Raw genomic sequence first — 18,867 nt, 5'->3', positions numbered from 1 at the left:
AAAAACAATATTAAATTAAATAGTAATAAAAATGCATCTAAAAGCAGACGATAACTTTGAGTAATGTTAGCTTTTACTCCCCCGGATGGAACTGAAGAGTCGCATAGTGTGGGGCAGGAACGATCTCCTCAGTCTGTCACTGAAGCTACTCCTCTGCCTGGAGATGACACTGTTCAGTGGATGCAGTGGATTCTTCATGATTGACAGGAGTTTGCTCAGCGCCCGTCGCTCTGCCACAGATGTTAAACTGTCCAACTTTACTCCTACAATAGAGCCTGCCTTCCTCACCAGTTTGTCCATGTGTGAGGCGTCCCTCTTCTTTATGCTGCCTCCCCAGCACACCACCGCGCAGAAGAGGGCACTCGCCACAACCGTCTGGTAGAACATCTGCAGCATCTTATTGCAGATGTTGAAGGACACCAACCTTCTAATAAAGTATAGTCGGTTCTGACCTTTCTTACATAGAGCATCAGTATTGGCAGTCCAGTCCAATTTGTCATCCAGCTGCACTCCCAGATATTTATAGGTATGCACCCTCTGCACACAGTCACCTCTGATGATCACAGGGTCCATGAGGGGCCTGGGCCTCCTAAAATCCACCACCAGCTCCTTGGTCTTGCTGGTGTTAAGGTGTAAGTGGTTTTAGTTGCACCATTTAACAAAGTCCTTGATTAGGTTTCTATACTCCTCCTCCTGCCCACACCTGATGCAGCCCACAATAGCAGTGTCATCAGCGAACTTTTGCATGTGGCAGGACTCCGAGTTGTATTGGAAGTCTGATGTTTGTTGGCTGAACAGGACCGGAGAAAGTACAGTCCCCTGTGGCTCCTGTGTTGCTGACCACAATGTCAGACCTGCAGTTCCCAAGACGCACATACTGAGGTCTGTCTGTGAGATAGTCCACGATCCATGCCACCAGGTGTGAGTCTACTCCCATCTCAGTCAGCTTGTCTCTAAGGAGCAGAGGTTGGATGGTGTTGAAGGCGCTAGAGATGTCCAGAAACACAATTCTTACAGCACCACTGCCTCTGTCCCGGTGGGAGAGGGATCGTGTAGCATATAGATGATGGCATCCTCCGCTCCCACCTTCTCCTGGTATGCAAACTGCAGAGGGTCGAGGGCGTGGTGGACCTGTGACCTCAGGTGGTGAAGCAGCAGCCGCTCCATGGTCTTCATCACATGTGACGTCGGAGCAACAGGCCGGAAGTCATTCAGCTCACTTGGACGTGATACCTTTGGGACAGGAGTGATACAAGATGTTTTACAAAGCCTCGGGACTCTCCCTTGTTCCAGGCTCAGGTTGAAGATGTGCTGTAGAGGACTCCCCAGTTCCAATGCACAGGCCTTATGAGATGATAAAAGATATTTTCTTTTACGACATATGTATTATGGATAAATATTTTTGTGCATATCGTATTAGTTAAAGTATTATTTTAAGGAAATTGTATATATTTTGGTATTTTATGGTCTCTGAACAATAGGCCTATAGAATTTCATCTTGTTAATAAAAAATGAACAGGTATCACTTGTTATCACTTATCTGCTCAAAAAAAAATACTGCTTTAGTAATAAATGAACGGGTTCTGTTTCATGATATTGGTTAAATTGAAAACTTAAATCTACTGTGGCGCTCCAGAATATAATTGAGGAGCAGTTCCTTAAGGAAACCAGTTTTGGTTCTCCTCAAAAAAACATCAACATGAAGGGGGGATCCAGAAAGAACCTTCAATGATCTGGATCTGTAACCGGCTCCTTCAGTAACCATGAATACATGTTAATAGATCTGTGAGGTATAACAGGGTGTTCCTGTTTTTAAAGGACTCTCACAGCAGACAAGTTCAGGTTGTCCTGTAAGTATCCTGATAGGCAGTCTAAAACACATGAAAGATTTATGTTTTGTCCACAAATTAGAGTCTTTTCAAAGAACCAATTTCATTTACAAGGAACACATTAAACTGTAAAAAATGTAAGTAAATTTAACGGTACAAATACTGTAAATGATGAAAGTAAAACACCTTTTCTGAAAAAAGAAAAGTTACCTTATGTTCTACTGAAAATTACCTGTATATCTTAAACAATACATTTCATCATTTTTACAGCCATGTTCTGTGAAGATCAATATATTTCTACCTTCAAAATATGCTACCTACTGTTACCGATTCATTACAGTTATCTGAAAAATTCTCTGTTAATTTTACAGTGTCAAACTGTTAAATAACGAAGGAAAAGAACTGTAAAATGTAAAACGGTAAAGCGCAGTTTCAGTTAACCCCTAAGTTACGGTATTTGCATAAGAACACGCCCCCTTTTACTATATTGATCCTGGTAAACTGCATACCTTTGAACAATAGGGGAAAAAAAAAAATAAAGTTAGCAGACGTATCTTTCCCTGTGTGCTGAAGGTTTTTTGAGGGTGTGGAAGCTGATTTATGGTCGGCTGTATTCGATAAGCTGGCACACCTGTAGGGCGCAATACACCACAAACGCAAATTTCATTTCTCCACCAGACAATGTGCCATAAAGTTCTTAGACCTTAAATTATTTTCAATGTTTATAACTAATACTTGTTATTACGTGGTTGATGTTGGGGTGGTGATAGCGCTGCTGCCTCGCAGTTAGGAGACTTGGGTTAGCTTCCCGGGCCCTCCCTGCGTGGAGTTTGCATGTGCTCTCCGTGTCTTCGTGGGTTTCCTCCCACAGTCCAAAGACATGCAGGTTAGGTGCATTGGCGCATCTAAATTGTCCCTAGTGTGTGCACGCCCTGCGGTGGGCTGGCGCCCTGCCCGGGGTTTGTTTCCTGCCTTGCGCCCTGTGTTGGCTGGGACTGGCTCCGGCAGACCTCCGTGTTGTTTGATTCTGACGCTATTTTCTAAAGGTTCATTGATTGGCATGTTTATTACAGTTCATGAACATCGGGTTATAGGCCTAGTTAAACGTTCACTTCTATTGGGATGTGTTGTAAAGATAAAATAGTTATTTACTGCAAAGTTATTGCGTAGACCTAAAAATATCGTCACCTTCTTTTTACGGTAAAATTCTGGCAGCCACAGTTACCGGTATTTAACCGTAAATTTAAAATTCTTTTTTTACAGTGAGAATAAAATGTTTTTGTTTTTTTGTCAAGCAGTGGTTTGACCCTCACAAACCCAGTAAAGTGCCATTAAAGAGCCAGTATTTTTTAAAATTCACTCCTCAATCATATGTAGTCAGCAACCATAGGTGAGTAAATATTTGGCTGTTTGGTAATTCTTTTATGTAGGCAGTTCTAATTGTACATTTAACCGGTATTAACATTCTTTCCCGTAAAAAATATTATTAGTGAACGGCACTGTTTGTTAACGGGTTTCCTTTTAAAAATTAACAAGGATTTTTCTGGATTTAATAAATGTTTTTCCTCGCGGTGACGAGGCACACAAGGTCCACATTTGACTCCTCCGTTATAATCTCGACACCTATAAACCTGGACAGAAGAGCGGGCTTCTCCTTAGATACAACAAGCCCATAAAAGCGGGTCTTCTGAATTTAGCGTCTTGCAGATTAGTTTGCTTTTGCTTTGTAATTAAATTATATTAAGATATGCAGTAGATGAAGCTACAGCTGTAATGATGCACGTTTTCAATCTGTGAACATTTAAGGTTTAAGAATCATTAGAAATGATTTACATAATTACAATTACAGGTACTGAAGACCATGTATTTTTGGCAGATATGGAGAGCTGCAACTTTTCCACCATTTCACAGGCAGCAAGCACTTCACAACAACCAGCCGAATCTCAATGACATGTCAGCAGTGATTACAGACAATGCATCATACTGTCGGAAAGCAGACCAGGAAGTTTTTAAAGGGGTTCTGCCTAACTGCGTACATTCGACCTGCTTGTGTCATGTCATCAGCTTGGTGGCAGAGACCTGGCGGCGCTAAAAATAAATACTTTAGTGAGGCTGCATCACTAGTATGTGGGTAAACTCTGCCATCTTCAGGAACCCCCGAGGCAGGAAACACCAGGTGGGATATCTTGCTCGAATTAGTAAGGCGCCTCGCTGAAATTATTCACCTCTACAAAAAGTTCTTTCTGACCGAGAACACATCAGCTCAGGCTGTAACAAATATCCTAGACCCTAAAAGTGAAGTTAACCTTTATCTCAGAAGAATGCATCAAACTAGTAAGAGCTCTTACAATTCTAGAAGACACTCACTGTGCTACTGCAGTCTCAGCATACAGCATCATGGAGGATCTGGGATCCGACCTGATGAATGGAACTGCACAATATGGAAAAGCTGTGCTAGTGTGCCGTTTCATTAAAAGGAATGTAAAGTGCCATTTCATTATTGTTTGTTGCTACTTACAGTAAAATAAAAAATCCGATTCAAGGAAAAATAAAATGGTGAAAACCGAAAGTTAAAAATATATAATAAATAAAGCGGAATTTGTGAAAAAAAAAACGTTTTCCATAGGCCCCTAAACTTGATGTATATTTGTGGCAAAATATAAATACGCTGAAAAAAGTCCTGTAAAAATGAACCATGTTTTAGTGTGAAACACCAAATGGTTAAAACAATGATTTTAGATACAGAAATGCATATAAAGTTATATATCAACAGTGATTTAGCTGTCAATCATTGTTTCTGTGTGCAGAACTGCTGTATTTTATGAATAATTGTATTGTTGTAAAATCACAATAGCACTGAAAACTATATTTGCATAAAGTTAGTGTATTTGTGAGCGCTATATTTGCTGCAACACTGAATTCCTGATGACTCCCACACACCTCGCACTGTGAAAAACAAAAACTTAACGATGGCCAGCAAACCCATTTTTTTGTGTGTGCTGAAGGTTTTTTGTGCTTATGAAAGATATTTTATGGTGTTTTTTTATTTTCAATAAAGCAGTGAATACCCTACATTACAAAAGCAACCTTTCCTTTTCCACCAGACAACATGAAATTATTATATTGAACTTATTTAACTTATTCTATTTATTACTGTTTTAAAAAATAATGGTCTATCACTTAATTATTTAAAGACGAGTTTTTCCACAATGACTTTTAACTAATACTGTTTTAGTAAATTTGCAGTAAATTACTAGCTATTAATTTGAAAATGCTATTATAACAGTTAACATGTTAAAAAAAACTCGCCCGTTGATTTAGTAAAACGGCGCCCTCGCACTCGATAGCGCGGCTCAGAATTTCCGCAGTGCGCGCCCCTTTCCTTTCATATCTGATTGACGGTGCCCGACGGCCGCTTACTACGCCTAATGGATCGACCGGTTCTGCCTCCAAGTACTCAAAAGGACAAATGATCATAGCTCTAAATCAAGTACAGCCCACCAAAAAACACAAGAAATAGAGCTTATAAAACGACCAATCTTGAAAACAAAAGTATCTTCCAAAGCAAATCAGCGGCATTCACTCACCATTACCTTTGTACAGAGGACCCTTTATTCTCAGCAAACATTTCCTGCTTTTAACCTTTAGTGTCTTGTACAGGCTGCCATTCACTGCGCTGGGAATTATCTTCTAAAAACCTGTCAGTTTTCTAAGACCCTGAAGCGATTGGTCCAATCAACTTTGCCTTCCAATGGAGCCCGGAAAAGACTCCTCAGCCAGCTTCGGAGAGAATGACAGATTTGATGTTGTGATTCTCAAGCAAAAATCTTTCTCCTGTTGATAATACAACACAAGAATCTAATAACTCTAAGTCAGTAACACGTTCCATATAGCTTTCGGTTCGTACAAGCCTGAAAAGTATTCCTTGTGCTTCCATAAGTCCATAAGAAGTGGGAACTACGCTCGTATAAAACAAGTTCGCTGTTTCTATCTATCTATCTATCTATCTATCTATCTATCTATCTATCTATCTATCTATCTATCTATCTATCTATCTATCTATCTATCTATATATATATATATATATATATATATATATATATATATATATATATATATATATATATATATATATATACACACACAAACAAGGGACATTCACAAACGTTCCGCACTTTTTTAAACTTATTAAAAATTTCAAAAACAAATTACATCACTTTTCTACACATATGACAGATTTGTACATTTTGATCCTTTGCTCCTTTCTTATTTTATTTCAAAGTATTTTGTTAAAACATGTACTGTACTTCATGATGAATATACAGGTTTAAATGGAAACACGTAAGCTGGAGAGCTGCTGGTTCCTTTGTCATTTGATGACTGGTTAAGAAAACAAATAAAACCTAAATGTAACAGTTTAAAACTAAAAGAGGCAATATAAGGGCTCTGGATTATAACAAAACTCCGATCAAAAAAAAAAAAAAAAGCTTAAGAAATAAACAGACGGGTTCTGTTTCATGAAATTGGTTAAACTGAAAACTTAAATCTACTGAGGCGCTCCAGAATATAATTGAGGAGCAGTTCCTTAAGGAAACCATTTTTGGTTCTCCTCAAAAAACATCGACATGAAGGGGGGGATCCAGAAAGAACCTTCATTGATTTGGATCTGTAAGCGGCTCCTTCAATTGCCATGAATACATATTAATAGATCTGTGAGATAATACTAATAATAATAATACTAATAATAATAATAATAATAATAATAATAATAATTAGTATTATTATTATTATTATATTATTACAAAACATTTGGCAGTTACTGTATATAGGATAATAATTTGTTTTTAACTTTTTAACAATATATTCACTCTGATTTACATTCTGCTTTTCCAGGTGTTGGGGTTATTTAATCCAATATCTACTAAACAGTAGGTCTGACACTGGAGTACACCCTTAAAAATAATGGTTCTGTAATGGCACAATATGTTTTTTTTACTGGGTTTTGTGATTCCTGTTAGAAATATTTGTGACAAAGCACCATTTCATTCCGGGAACGGTTCTTTGGTTCTTTGTGCTTTGAAAATCATCCTAATATGTAGGAATAATAATACAAAAAAAATACCTGAAATCTTTAATATATGGTATGCTGCAGGACACTAACACATTAAGAAAACCTGTGTTATTGCATGAGCTATTGGTATTTCACACACCTGTCACCATCTATTCATGACTATTTACTGCATGGACCCCAGGTAAAAATAAATAAATGGTTCTTTGTAGAACCTTCATGTGGATTGGTCTTTTTGGGAACCAAAACTGATTCCCCTGTGGCACTGCTCAGAAGAACCTCTCTGGCACCTTTATTTTTAAGAATGCAGTTGCAGCCTTTCATTATTTAGTGTTTTTTTGCCCCGGTGTTATAAATTATCATAACTAGCATTCAATAAAGGGAGCAACCTACACGAAAAAGGGGGAAGCAGGAAAACAGCAAAATAGAGTTAAGCATTTAATGGAAATATTTGTGAATGTCTTATAATTGTAAAAATCATATTTCTGAGCTTTTCTGAACGCAGAATAAAAGAAGAGAAGATCAGCTAATTAAATGAGATCAATTATTATTACTGATTGTGAATCTTGTTGGAACAAAAACCTGCAGCTGCAGAGGGTCCCATGGAGTTTGAAAACCACTGCTCTAATTCTTGTCATATAGTACATTAATATTCGTAATTATTATTATTATTGTAATAATAATAATAATAATAATAATAATAATAATAATAATAATAATAATAATAAAATCTTATTTAAATAGCACCTTTGCCATGTTCAAGGTGCGATATGCTGTTAAATTAATCTATTCTTTCTTTTCTTTCTAATTTATTAAAAAATCACACATGCGTATCATCACAATTCATTTTATACTTCATCTATCTAATAATAATAAATTGCATCTATGTAATCATATAACTTTAAAGGCATATGTTTTTATGAGTGTGAATTTTGAATAAAATTAATAATGTACATGTTCTCTTTTTGAACTGTTCTTTCGGGATAACCTGTGGCGATAGCAAACTCAGTAAAAAGCCTCAATTAAAATTTGAAAATTACAGTGGTCTCGCGTAGAAATAGCTGAAATGATATATCCATTTTATTATAATGTATACGCTGGGTCATTTGGCTGAATATGGAAAAGTACATGTTGTTTTGTCCACCTTGCTCAACTTTAATGTTCGTTATGTGCTGCTTTTCACAGACCCCGTCAACATACATTAGCGAGTAACGAATGGACCAATCCAATCCAAACTCGAAGGTGTTGTCTGACACCTGTCAAAGTGGCCTGCCCTTAATGGGTGTGTCCAGCACCAAGAGGATAAATGAAGCATCTGCGCTGCTTAGCACTCCCTGGCGAATTCTAGCGGTCTTTGTGACACGGCGAAGCTCACTACAATACTTTCATTGATCATTTCACTAATTCGCGGTTACACTTTTTTTTCTTTCTTTTTTTTTCTAAGTGACGCCATGCCTCTCACATTCGAGCTGTGTCCTGGCAGAATGGTCGGGGGGGATCACCCCTGCTTCATTATTGCTGAAATAGGGCAGAATCACCAGGGCGACATTGAGATTGCCAAGAAAATGATTCGCATGGCGAAGGTAAGAAAATAATGATAATAAAGAAAAACACTTCTGTTTCTATTCTAGCCTCGAATATTCTGTAAATTACACGCGTTTTCCACACTTTAGAATACGTGTTGTTTACATTTCTAAACGAGTGAGTGTTTTGGACCCCAAACGACGGTATGGTGGCGCAGTGTAAAGAACAGCTATAGGAGGCTGCCTTTAAATACCAGCCCAGTCTCTAGCAGTGCGGACTTTGCGCATATCAATATCAACGAGAGGTATTTGGTCACGTGCTCCGGGGTTCCGAATAGCTATCAAATATTATTGTTTTGTGAAAATGGTTCAGTAAAAATATACGCACACACAAACTTTTGAATTCGAGAATCCAGCTATCCCCGACTCTTTGCTGGGACAGGCAGGCAGGCAGACAGACAGAAGATGCATCAGTTAATATTATTAATAACGCACCCTCTTTAAAATAAGAATGGGCTGCAAGATGGACTTTACGAATCAACCGGCCTGGGTTTGAATCCCGGGTCTAGTTTATGTGTGTTTCGAGTTTGCAAACGTTCCCCTTATATTCCAAGGTTTCCACGGCTTTCCTTCAACAAACCTAACGGCAACGTCTTTAAGAGTTGCAAGTTAGGTTAGCTTAACCCAGTATGAGCTTAGGTTTGCTATGGAGCTGGCAATATATTGGTGCCTCGGCCAGTGGTGCATGGATTTAACACCAGTCCTTACCACCCTTAAACGGGTCAAGCAGCTTTCAGAACGGTATGCCCTGTATAAGAATAGTACTAACGGTGGCGCAGAGGTTAGCGCTGTTCGCATCTCTAGGAGACCAAGTTCAGATCGCGACTTGTTCACCGTTTATATGGAGTTTGTGCAGTGGGTTGTCTCCGGTTTCAAGATACACCCCAAAGACTTGCGTGGTTGATTGATGACTGGATTCTTTGTGACAGATTGGCGTTCAGTCTACACTGTTAAAGCTGCAGTTTCGTTAACAGCATGCACTTTACTGGGTGGGGTGGCTCCTTGTAGAGTTGTTCTTTGCAAATTAAAATTGAACTCCGGGCTTTGAAAAAGTGACTAATATGCGGACAAAACAGAAACTATGGCTGCTGACAAATCAAGTAAACCTGAATTAAGTCTGTGGTATTATATGCAGCAAGAGTTATTTTAAATTATGAACCCATTGTTATTTGACAGATCTGTCATCATCTAATCATTGCTATTATGGAGCTTGTTAGAGACCTAAAAAAAAACTTTTATTTTTCTGGAATCTTTATCTGGATGGTTCTTTTGGAACTGTCCCCAAACCATCGAAGGTACCCTGTCTCGCACTGTGAGAAAATAAACCTAAAACTATAGCAAGAAATTAATTATTTATTTATTTTTTTAATTTTATTAATTTTATTGCAATCATTCCATATAAATCAATCAATTTTTAAAAAAGTAGGATTGAGAGCCAATCGACCCCCACCCGTGAGAAAGAGCAAGGCCAACAGAGTACAACTTAAGGCTTGTAAACATACCTACATTGATGACATGCAGCTTATTGTTACGTTGGTAGTTATAATTATAAAGATTAAAAGGATAGATTAGATATAGATATAGCCTGCTCTCTTTTTCTCCCCCCCTTAACCCCTCACAATCCCATATTGCCTCCCCACGTGAGGCTGGACCCCACTTCACGCCGTCCCGGTCCTCTGGCATACCCAGAGACAGAGCACGTCCAAAGCAAAACAAGCCCACACGCAGCAGCGTTTTAGGATTAAAAAAATAGAGATATCTATTGCCAATATGGTCTAAATACTATATGGCTAAAATATAATCATTGACAAACTATGAACCTAAAATGTTAATAATCTTCAGCAATCTTAATGTATCTATACTAATTAAAGGCAAAGTCCTCCCACTCACTCACTCACTCACTCACTGACTCATCACTAATTCTCCAACTTCCCGTGTAGGTAGAAGGCTGAAATTTGTCAGGCTCATTCCTTACAGCTTACTTACAAAAGTTAAGCAGGTTTCATTTTGAAATTCTATACGTAACAGTCATAACGGTTGACAACGTCCTCCATGTTGAACTTTCTTATTTATGGCCCCATCTTCATGAAATTTGGTAGGCGACTTCCCTGCGCTAACCAAAACCGATGTACATACTTATTTCAGTGGTATGACGCCACTGTCGGCCACCATATTGAACTTTCCAACGTCACTAATTTTCTAACTTCCCGTGTAGGTAGAAGGCTGAAATTTGGCAGGCTCATTTCTTACAGCATACTTACAAAAGTTAAGCAGGTTTCATTTCAAAATTCTACGTGTAACGGTCATAACGGTCGACAACGTCCACCATGTTGAACTTTCTTATTTATGGCCCCATCTTTACGAAATTTGGTAGGCGGCTTCCCTGCACTAACCGAAACCAATGTACGTACTTATTTCGTTGGTAAGATGCCACTGTCGGCTGCCATATTGAACTTTTCAACGGTCTTTGTTACTTATGGGCCCATCTTCAAGAAATTTGGTACGCAGGTTCCCAACGCTAACTGAATCCTACTTACGCACATATATACGTCCATAGCCTGCAGCTCGGTCACCGTGTGAGGCGGCATTGGGTCCCCCCATTCCAACGCCTCCCACGTTGTTGGCTGCCTGCCTATATAAGGCCATCCGTCGCTGCAGTCTCTACATTCCCTTCTTGCTTCGCCACGGGATTTATGTCTCCCTGCTGATATCTACAGCCTTTATATTTAATCCACGGGTTCTCTGCTGTTTTATTGTTCATTTATTACGATTATAGTTATTGTGTAGGTATTTTAGACTTACTTTACATTGTTCAGGTACCCATTTCCTTTATCATTCCAACCATACCCCCATTAACATGTCTATCGAGGTGATCACCATCGATCAAAGAACTGTCACTTACTGAGTGGTTTCCATGCCCGGAGATGGCACCTGCCTTTTCCATTCTCTTTATTGCACGCCATATCGGGCTCACTCTTGATATCCAGAGGAACATTGTGTCTTATGTATTGAATGACTGGGACAGGTTCAAGGTGTGGACTGATGACGGTACAGGAGATAATTATACTACACAGGAGCACTAGAAGAGTGAAATGCTTAAGCCCTTCACCTATGGTTCTGCATGTGAGTTGATGGCTGCCGCTGAATTGTTCGATTGTCGCTTTCAAGTGTACCGAAATGGCCAAATATTTTACAACTTTCGACAACCACCAATGTCTCTTAAACATCTTAGATTCACAGGTGACGATTTCAGTAGTGGACACTTTGATGTTTATGAATGTTTAAACTCTCAAAAGCTGGATGTGAAGTTATCGATGAAACCGGTTGTGTGCTTACAACGCTTGACAGATGCCGAATGTCACTTCAACACAACAAGTCCTACAAATACTGTCGTAATTAAAACAAACCATGAAACTCAAACCGATTATGATAGCAGCAATCCAAGCTGTGAGATTTGAGACAAGATTACTGTTCACATGGCCAACTGTACGTTGCATTGCTCAAGAGTAAGCTCAGCGCACAGCTTGGTCATATTACAACCGGAGGGCCGAACTGACAATGTGGTATACAAAGTGATCCTTAACAAATAATTATTGGTATATTTTCCCTCAGTTTAAAAAGGTTTAATTTTCTTCTTAATAAAAATGTTAAAGCAGTACTTGCCTGAAGCGTGGGTATTTTGCTAGTTAAGATAATAAACCTGGGTAATAAACCCGGGGAATGGTTTTAGAAAGTGGTCCAGAATAATCATAGTAAGTCTTAATGCAGTAATAACAATAAAAATAAACCAAGGGTATGATTTTAAACAGTCTCCTTTAGGGTGGAGAAACAAAAAGAAAAGAAATTAAGCACAGAATAAATTATTCCACTCACAGGGTGGCGCAGGGAAAAGGGAAATTTTGGAACTAGGAAGTGTTGGCGACCCTGGGGCGTTGGCAGTTGTTTGAGACCAATGTGACCTCATTTAGAACCACAAGCAATTAGTTATAAAGGAGTGGCGTGTGCAACGAGCATTCACTGTGAAAGCATTTTATAAGAATAGGCCCTTACTTTTTTGAAAATGAGGAGGGCTTTGCAACCATATCTACACCCGATCGGTATGTTGATATGCTTGAAACATATTTTGTGCGGAGGTGGCAAAACATCGCACATCTGAATATCGGAAACAGTTGGTTTCCACTGAACGGAGCCACTTCGCCTGTGGTGGGCTGGTGCTCTGCCCGGGTTTTGTTCTTGCCTTGCGCCCTGTGTTGGCTGGGATTGGTTCCAGCAGACCCCCGTGACCCTGTAATTAGGATATAGCGGGTTGGATAATGGATGGAAGGACGGATGGAGCCACTTCGCATACTGCCCGCAACGGCGACATTCCACGACCTCCGAGATCCCCAGATCTCACTGTTTGTGATTTTTTTCTGTGGTGACATCTTAAAAGTGTACTGCACACGTCCTCCAACCATTGCTGAACTAAAAAGGGGGACTGAAGAGGAAATCGCTGGCATTTCTCTTGACTTGTTACGGCGAGCAAAGCAGACTTTCCAAAACAGGCTGTCAGAATGTGTACAGAGAAATGGACAACACCTTCATGATGCAAACTTCAAGACATAAAATGAATATTGAATGAATATTGTTTCCCATCATTAGTGGCATATCCTGTACAATACATGTAATCATTAAATATATTTTGTAATGTGTTTATTAGTGCGTTGAACGTCAATTGAAATTTTCCCGTTTTCCTGCGCCACCCTGAGCATAATGTGTATATGCATTTATTATATTTATGCGTATCACTCAAAAATGTTTCAGAGGTATTTTGTTTTTGCACCATTCACTTCTTTCAAAATCAGCACGTTTTACGGCTTTCCGTGTTGTTTTCTAGTTGAATTGAATTATAGGCTAGTTCTCGAGATTCGCAGTTACAAGTATAACTTATTAGAAATATCATTAATAGATTTCATTGCTCTAAATACTAGCACCAATCAGAAAAATAACTGCCAATACCCATTTACCTTATGTTGGTTGTACTTAAAATGAGCATGCTATTAACTTTTAAAAAAAAGTTTTTTGGGAAAAATTGCTATTATACAGCGATTAAGTACGTTTAATTTTAATTAGATAAACGATTTTCTAAAGTTTTTGCGCAGTTGTTTCACCTATTTTTCATGGCGAAATGGCTAATTTGCAAAAGTGTAGATAATTTGCGTAAATTACCACGTTTTTGTAAAAATAGAGTTTTGGGGATCTTCACTCATTTATACAGTTTAAAGAATACAATGGTAAATAGTAAATTACTTGAATTACTTGCTCAACATTTTACTATGTCATATTACAATATAGGGCGGCACGGTGGCGCAGTTAGGAGACCCGGGTTCGCTTCCCGGGTCCTCCCTGCATGGAGTTTGCATGTTCTCCCCGTGTCTGCGTGGGTTTCCTCCCACAATCCAAAGACATGCAGGTTAGGTGGATTGGCGATTCTAAATTGGCCCTAGTGTGTGGATGGTGTGTTTGAGTGTGTCCTGCAGTGGGTTGGCACCCTGCCCTGGATTGGTTCCTGCCTTGTGCCCTGTGTTGGCTGGGATTGGCTCCGGCAGACCCCCGTGACCCTGTAGTTAGGATTCAGCGGGTTGGAAAATGGATGGGTGGATATTACAATATAGGGCGGCATGGTGGCCCAGTGGTAGCTCTGCTGCCTCGCAGTTAGGAGACCTGGGGCCTCATGTATAAACGGTGCGTACGCACAGAAATGTTGCGTAAGAGCTTTTTCACGTTCAAATCGCGATGTATAAAACCTACACTTGGCGTAAAGCCACGCACTTTTCCACGGTACCTCATACCTTGTCATACGCAAGTTCTCCGCTGGTTTTGCAGACTGGCGGCACCCAGCGTCAAAGCAATTGTACTGTTCCTGTGTGGTTACTCATTATTTTCCTGACGCGGCTTTATAAACCGCATATTGTTTATTAGTGTAACGCATCTGATTGTAATTAACTTGTAACAATATAATGGTCCAGGGAACAGCCATAGTATTCCAAATACCATAACTGCTTTAGCGTTGTTACTCTCTCTTCTTCTTCTTCTTCTTCTTCTTTCAGCTCCCATTAGGAGTTGCCACAGCGGATCATCTTTTTCCATATTACTCTCACTGCACCACTCGGAGTATTTATATCACTGTATCTGAGTGTGAATCACAGCAGCAGCTGATCGGAAAGAGAATTATCGGTATACAGTTTCATGGACACGCTGTCTCAGCCACTGCAAAACGTTTTAAAGCCTTTCCTGTACGGACCTCGCGGTTCAGAAACAGTTTCATCCCAAGAACTTTAAATGCACTCAATCAATTGCACCTTGTAGAACTGTTTGTACTTATAAGTACAATCACCCCACTGTAAACTTGCACTATAGTTATAATATCGCACAACCTGAGCCACTTTATAAAGCGCGTATTTACATATGATGACGATATCATTTTTAAGGTGAAATGCAGCAAAATATGTTTATTAAATTATACAGATAAAACTTTAACTTCATTTAAATAATCTATATTCTTCACTGGGACTGTGTTAAGGATAGAATAATTAAACATGTACTACTAAGATATTTCAATGTTCCTTAAAGCGTTTTGAAGAATCGCGCTAAGCTTACAGATGGCTTAACTTCTATTACAGAGCTGATTGTGTGGCGATCGGTTACTTGGGGAAAGAAAAGCACTGACTGCAGTGACGGCTACGCCAATATATATTGAATATAAAACAGAAAGAGAAAATAACAACACAGCTAAAAACGCAGCCACAAATTTCGGCAAAAATTAAATGCTTGTGTCATGAGCACGAGGCGGCTATGCAGTGTCTGCAACGGACGTGGCCATCCACCGTGCATAAGCTACCTTACTGACATTTGGCGAAGGAGCCACCGATTCTTCCTCTGCCCAGTGCCACCACAAGACTAGAGCCGCCCTGAGTACTGCTGCAATAAATTATTTCATGAAGTGAAACACATGTTTAATAACGTGCTTTAACTCCTATCATCATGAAAATGACATCACGTATACATCTCAGTATTTTAGTTATTCAGAGAGCTGTAATATCATGAATGTAATGGACTCTGTGTCCAGTTGGAGGAAGAGAGTCGGTTTAAGAAGCAAGTAGTGATTCACACACATAGAGCACATAGAAGATCAAATACAAAACAAAGCATTTAACGTGCTACTTTAATTACGATGTGATTTGAGAAACTGGTTAATTAAACGATTTTAAGATGAAGTTTATGATGTTCTACTTTAATGACAAAATAAACTACGTGATTAAAGTGGAAATGTCGAGATTGAAGTTGACATTTCGTGCTTTTTCCCCACTGTGTGCCTTTTTTCTCTGTACCCTAATAAGCTTTCATATGACACTCAGACAGTGGGCTTACAACTCGGCTTTTCACGGTGACTTTGATATGTGACTTCTTTTTTATTTCCGGCACTGTGCGATTTTGTGAACGTGAGCTTTCAAGTTTCTCCAACACGCTATGTCACTCGATCACCTTCCTTTTGTTGATTATACCACGGTTTATTTGAACAAATAGTATGTTTTTCCTTTGCCTCCACTTGGTATTCGCTGAAATTCTTATATTTTTCCCCGTGCTTTTCCCATTGTCTTTTTACAGAAGGCTGAGCTTAAGGCGATTTATATTCATTTGCATATTCAAAGAGGCGTAATTCTGGGAGGAGTTGGGGCGTTACATAAAGCGCATGCACGAGTGTTAGTTTTCACACTGATCGGGATTTATGTAGCGGAAGAACGTGGAAGTTGGAGTACGCACAGATTCCTGCATCTGGATTTTTCTGTGCGTAAGCACATTTCGGCTTTTGTGCTTACGCCATGTTATAGTGCGAGTTCTACGCACGGCGTTATCCATGAGGCCCCTGGGCTCACTTTCCGGGTCCTACGTGGAGATTGCATGTTCTCCCCGTGTCTGCGTGGCTTTCCTCCCACAGTCCAAAGACATGCAGGTTAGGTGCATTGGCGATTCTAAATTCTAAATCCCTAGTGTGTGCTTGTTGTGTGGATGAGTGTGTGCCCTGCGGTGGGCTGGCGTCCTGCCCAGGGTTTGTTTCCTGCCTTGCGCCCTGTGTTGGCTGGGACTGGCTCCCCCGTGACCCTGTAGTTAGGATACTATACTATGCAGTACTATACTGGGACTCCACAGTAAACTGGGCCACAAGTTAACGTACGCTGCTGTTCAATTACATTAATTAACCATTTCTAATTTCCAGTAATTTTCTGAATCTTTACATGTTACTTGTACTGTAATAGTACTGCACCCCAGCAGTCATGCAGTACACTGTAAATTTGCTGAAATGTATTTAAAAGACATTGTGAAAAAATGTGTCTGTAATCCGACAGTTAAATGACTAGCAATTCAGTTATACTTGTTAAAATTATTTCAGGTTGTTGGCTAACTGACCTTATCATTTATTATAGACCTAAAAACATAAAAAAGTAGTTCTTATTTAATTACACTATTTGTCTTAATTATATATCTGTCTTATGTAAGTGTGCATTATTAATTTTTGTCAGTCATTATCCAACCCTAGCACAGGGTCATGGGGGTCTGCTGGAGCCAGTCCCAGCCAGCACAGGGCGCAAGGCAGGAACAAATCCCTGTGCTCCACCATATTAGCCTGGTGAATTTCTATCAGTAAACTATTCCAGATTTTTGGTGCATAACAGCAGAAGGCCTTCTCACCACTTCTTTTAAGTTTAGCTCTTGGAATTCTAAGTAGACACTCATTTGAAGATCTAAGGTTACGATTTGGAGTGTAAGGTGAAAGACATTCTGAAATATAAGATGGAGCGAGATGATTTAAGGCTTTGTAAACCATAAGCAGTATTTTAAAGTCAATTCTAAATGACACATTTAACCCATGTAGTGACAAATGCCACATGTTCCCATCCAAAAGAAATGCAGTTTAGGATGACTGAGGACCGTGTGTCATGAAGTCCGGTCCTCGATGGGCTGATGCCCCGTCCAACGCTGCTTCACTCAACCAGGGCTGTGCAGTTTGCCTCCACTCACTCCGGCGACCTTAAATTGAATTAGCAGGTGTGAGAATGTTACTTTGTGTTTTAAATTTCATCTAATAAAACACAGCTCCTGCCAAGTTTGCATATGTCTAACATATGCAAATTGTTAACCAGAAAACAGACTATTTGTAAGACAGTGTTCATTTACAACAAATAGGAAGTGACAACTTGGATTTGATGTTCTTTCTGCCTTCCATCTATTTTGATCAGCAAATTTTGGGTAATATTTTTGACATTTGATTTTTTTTTAGTTTCTGTAATTATGATCTGCAATGTAAAGTAAGGTTGCTAGCCAGTCAAATCTGCATATTGATGGTTAGTAAAATATTGAATTCAGTTTGATAAGAAGCTCAGTATAAATTCATAGTTTTAGAAAGTAATCTGCACAAACTACAGTGAATATAAACATTAACAATATAATTGAGGTGATTGGTGTTTGTTTTTAATATTTTAGGAATAACGTCTAGTAGTGTGCAACAAAACAATAAAGCAAAACAATTATAAATATTATAATTAAATATTATTAAATATTATAAATACCATAGGGCAGCACAGTGGGGCGGTGATAGCGCTGCTGCCTTGCAGTAAGGAGACCCGGGTTCGCTTCCCAGGTCCTCCCTGCGTGGAGTTTGCATGTTCTCCCCGTGTCTGAGTTGGTTTCCTCCCACAGTCCAAAGACCTGCAGGTTAGGTGCATTGGAGGTCCTAAATTGTTCCTAGTGTGTGCTTGGTGTGTGTGTGTGTGTGCCCCCAGGATTTGTTCCTGCCTTGTGCCCTGTGTTGGCTGGGATTGGCTCCAGCAGACCCCCGTGACCCTGTGTTTGAAAATGACTGACTGATAAATACTGAATATACTCACGTATAAGTCGGGTCTTGAAACCCAAAAAATCAATCATAAAATCAGACCTTGACTTATACACCTGTTCAAAAATGTGACATTTGTCTCCTCCAATCTCTCATCAGTTTCTCAGGTGCATCAAATTTTGTTGCAGCAGCACAGTTACCAATTTCTTTCACCACTTCAACGACTTTTAATTTAAAACCAGCTTCATATCTTCTTCTGATCAAACGCTCCATCGTACATAAGGGATGCTCTGACAATAAAGGTGTATGAGGGTGATACAAAAAACACAAATCAGTGCAAACGTCACTTCAGAATAGTTCAGGTATTACCGTGTGGTCACGTAGGCACAATACATAGAAAAAACAAGGCCATGTGCTCCATAGTTACTCTCTCAGGTGGGCGTTAACATATCACAATCTTTTGGACCAATAGCATGAGTTTTCTGCATTCGACTTATACGACCGACATTATAAAAT

The 18,867-nt window shown here is 39.4% G+C and overlaps 1 protein-coding gene across 1 annotated transcript in view; it reads left to right on the top strand.

Annotated features, from left to right (window-relative positions):
• The first annotated feature begins 8,245 nt into the window (after positions 1-8,245).
• The window catches only part of LOC120532358 (sialic acid synthase-like), a 39,275-nt gene continuing 28,653 nt past the window's right edge, over positions 8,246-18,867 (top strand). The window contains exon 1 of the mRNA XM_039758274.1: positions 8,246-8,480. Within this exon, the coding sequence (XP_039614208.1) occupies positions 8,349-8,480 (132 nt within the window). The 5' untranslated portion in view covers positions 8,246-8,348. The remainder of the gene's footprint in view (positions 8,481-18,867) is intronic.

Source organism: Polypterus senegalus, chromosome 7, assembly GCF_016835505.1.
Source record: "Polypterus senegalus isolate Bchr_013 chromosome 7, ASM1683550v1, whole genome shotgun sequence".
In the NCBI taxonomy this organism is placed as follows: Eukaryota; Metazoa; Chordata; class Cladistia; order Polypteriformes; family Polypteridae; genus Polypterus; species Polypterus senegalus.
The sequence above is the reverse complement of the archived record's forward strand: the minus strand, read 5'-3'. Positions and strand labels throughout refer to the sequence as shown.